The sequence below is a fragment of the Mus pahari genome, chromosome 6 (assembly GCF_900095145.1).
Source record: "Mus pahari chromosome 6, PAHARI_EIJ_v1.1, whole genome shotgun sequence".
Classification (NCBI taxonomy): Eukaryota; Metazoa; Chordata; class Mammalia; order Rodentia; family Muridae; genus Mus; species Mus pahari.
The window spans coordinates 77947635-77950733 of record NC_034595.1 but is presented as its reverse complement, the minus strand read 5'-3'; the positions used below and the strand labels follow the sequence as shown (position 1 = coordinate 77950733).

The 3099-nt window shown below is 36.4% G+C and overlaps 1 protein-coding gene across 2 annotated transcripts in view; it reads left to right on the top strand.

Annotated features, from left to right (window-relative positions):
- The window catches only part of Zmym4 (zinc finger MYM-type containing 4), a 99579-nt gene that overhangs the window by 74197 nt on the left and 22283 nt on the right, over positions 1-3099 (top strand). For both annotated transcript variants that reach the window (XM_029539595.1, XM_029539596.1), the window contains 3 exons: positions 1284-1337; positions 2091-2270; positions 2681-2775. In XM_029539595.1, the coding sequence (XP_029395455.1) occupies positions 1284-1337; positions 2091-2270; positions 2681-2775 (329 nt within the window). The remainder of the gene's footprint in view (positions 1-1283; positions 1338-2090; positions 2271-2680; positions 2776-3099) is intronic.

The following is a 3099-nucleotide window of genomic DNA, read 5'->3' as shown; positions in this document are numbered from 1 at the left end:
AAAAAAAAAAAAAAAAAAAAAAAAAAAAAAAAAAAAAAAAAGAAGTAGTAGTAGTATTATCTCATGTGGCCAAAACTGGTCCTGAACTGCTGATCCTTCCAATTCCTACTCCCCTCACTGCTATGATTATCATCATGGACCAGCATATCCAGTTAGCTAGTGGGGTTTGATTTTGCATAATAAGTAATAGAAAAAAATGTTCACCATTATTGCATATCAAGCAACAGTGTGAACTTTGCTGTTCCGTTGCCATCAGGTCTTTTAAGATTTGTGTTGGTTTTAAGTGCAAGTGTGTATGTTTGTGCCTTATGTGTTAGTTTGTGTATGACTTAAGTCCAATGCCTGGGGAGATCAGGAGCATCCCCTGGAAGTGGAGTTACAGGCATTTGTGAGCTACCTAGTGTGGATGCTAGGAGCAATTCCTAGCCTCAGGTCATCTGCAAGAACATAATGTGCTCTTAACTGACGAACATGTTTATTTATTTATTTTAACACTTGAGAGGGTGAGGCAAGAGATTCATGTAGTCAGTCTGAGCTGTAATGTTTTGGTAATAAAATACCAAAAACTAGTTAGTATCCAACAGGGGGTAGGGGTTACTTTTCTGTCACATTACTATTTAATATTCATTGGGTTGTCCATTTACAGATGGAGAACTTTGCCTTTGTACATCATTGAGTCAGAAAAGCTTTTGAAAATAAGCTAGCTTCAAGACAAACACTTGCATTTACTATAAGTGTAGGTAAAATGAAATGGTTAAGACATATGGGAAGGAGAAAAAGGATTTGGGACTAATTTTTCTTTGATTTCATGAAAAAACAAAAGCTGAGAAAACATCCTTTTCTATGTTGACTTTCTGAACTTCCTTTCAAATATCTCATTCCTCATGGAATTGTGTTGTCATCAACTCCAGCTCTGTGGGCTTCATGCTCACATATCAATTACATCTGTTCTAAGTCTGTTGGCCTTAGGAGGCAAGTAGAAAAGGCATATTTGAGTGGAACAGTTTGTCATTTTTGCATGGATGTGTAACAATATGAAAGGATTTCCGATGGAAAAACACCACTGCATGAGAAGTAAAGCCCGTCTTACTGTGGCTTCTCATGATGTCCAGAAGGGCGAGCACTGCTGGTGATGTGAATGAGAGAGCTGCTTTTATTACAGTGTTTCTGTAAGTGATGAAGCCGGCCTTGTGTAGAGAAGTCTGTTTACCTAGACGCCTCTATTGAGCAGTACTTACAGAAGTCATTTCATGTGAGATTTGTTTGCTTTTTTTTTTCTTTAGAATCTCAAACTTCTGAACAAGAACTCTTTCTAGACACCAAGATATTTGAAAAAGGTTTGTAGTTATTAATATATTTTAGTTTTTAGAAATACTATTCTCTGCTAACAGTCAACTCAGAAGAGTATCCTGGGGCTTTGTGTTTTATAATTTTACCTAGTTTGTGAGGGACATGAATTGACTGTCATGCTAATTTGTAATGCAAATAATAAATAACTATCTCAAATATTTTAATATTTGAGATAATGCATTGTAGTGTTTACTAAGAATATGAATCTAATTCTGTGAAGCTGTTCAAGAAGTTACTTGATTCTTTGTCGTGTGTGTGTGTTGCTTCCTCACAGAAGCATCTGAATCAGAAAACTGCACAAGTAAATGTAATTTATACATGTATGTGATTAATGTATATTAAGGTTAGAAGGCATCTTTGGGTATCTTTCCTCAGGCACCATCTGCTTGAAAAAAACTAAAAGACTTTTTTTTCACTGGCCTGAAATTAGCCAGGTAGCCAAGTAGGCTAATCTGGCTGTCCAGCAAGCTTCAGGAATTCACCTGTTTAGGTTCTGGGATTACATCCTGACATCATGCCTCTCTTTTTTTCTTTTTAAAAATGGGTTGTGGGGATCAATCTCTGGTCCTCTTGCTTACATAGGAAATACTCTACTGATGAAGTTCTCTCTCCAACCATAGTTACTTTATTAGTTGTGTCCTAATAATTACCTTTTAACCATATTTTGGTTTTTAGGATGTAGGAGTTCAGGAGCGTTTCTAAATATGTCAGGAGAGCATGTTTGGTTTCTTCACTTTCAGACCAAGGAAGTACATATAGTGGTGATCTTGAGTCAGAAGCAGTATCAACTCCGCATAGCTGGGAAGAAGAGCTGAATCATTACGCGTTAAAGTCGAATGCTGTGCAAGATGCTGATTCAGAACTGAAACAGTTCTCAAAAGGGGAAACAGAACAGGATCTGGAGGCAGATTTTCCATCAGGTTTGTACCGCATAGACTATTGAAGGTCATCCTTTATCTTTTTCAGAAGACTGGGAAAGCTCCAAGTTTGCACTATTAAACAGTTATGAAGTGTTAGGGAGTTTTCTGCCTTTATAAATGTGAATATCTGTTGTAAGGTTCTTGTAAGTGGTTAATTTTATTGTTTGCCATTTTTAAAGACCTTTTCAGGTAACCACTTATGGACAGTTTCCTTGCTAACTAACGTTTCGTTCATATGTTAAAATCCTTTGTGTATCTTAAATATATAAGAGAAGTTCTTTTATCACAAAGACTAGGCTGATGATTACTAATATTAGTTTTATAATTTCTCTTTAAGTCTATGTATTGCATACCTTACACTGTGCTTTCTGCTGTTTTGTTTTTGTTTTTGTTTTTGTTTTTGTTTTCAGAATCTTTTGACCCACTTAATAAAGGACAGGGAATCCAGGCACGTTCTCGAACAAGACGAAGACACAGAGATGGCTTCCCCCAACCCAGACGGCGAGTAAGCAGAAGCTTAAGTTTAGAGTTTGTATTCTTTGTTTTAGCAGTATTTATTAGTTTTCTGTTTAAAAGTTTTGTAGCAGCCCAAATTAAATATTTTCATTCATTATTTTTTTAAAGATTTATTTATTATTATATGTACACTGTAGCTGTCTTCAGACACATCAGAAGAGGGTATCAGATCTCATTATGGATGGTTGTGAGCCACCATGTGGTTGCTGGGACTTGAACTCAGGACCTTCGGAAGAGCAGTCAGTGCTCTTACCCGCTGCGCCATCTCACCAGCCCCATTATTTTTTATGTGTTTTAGTTTTTAAGGTTATTT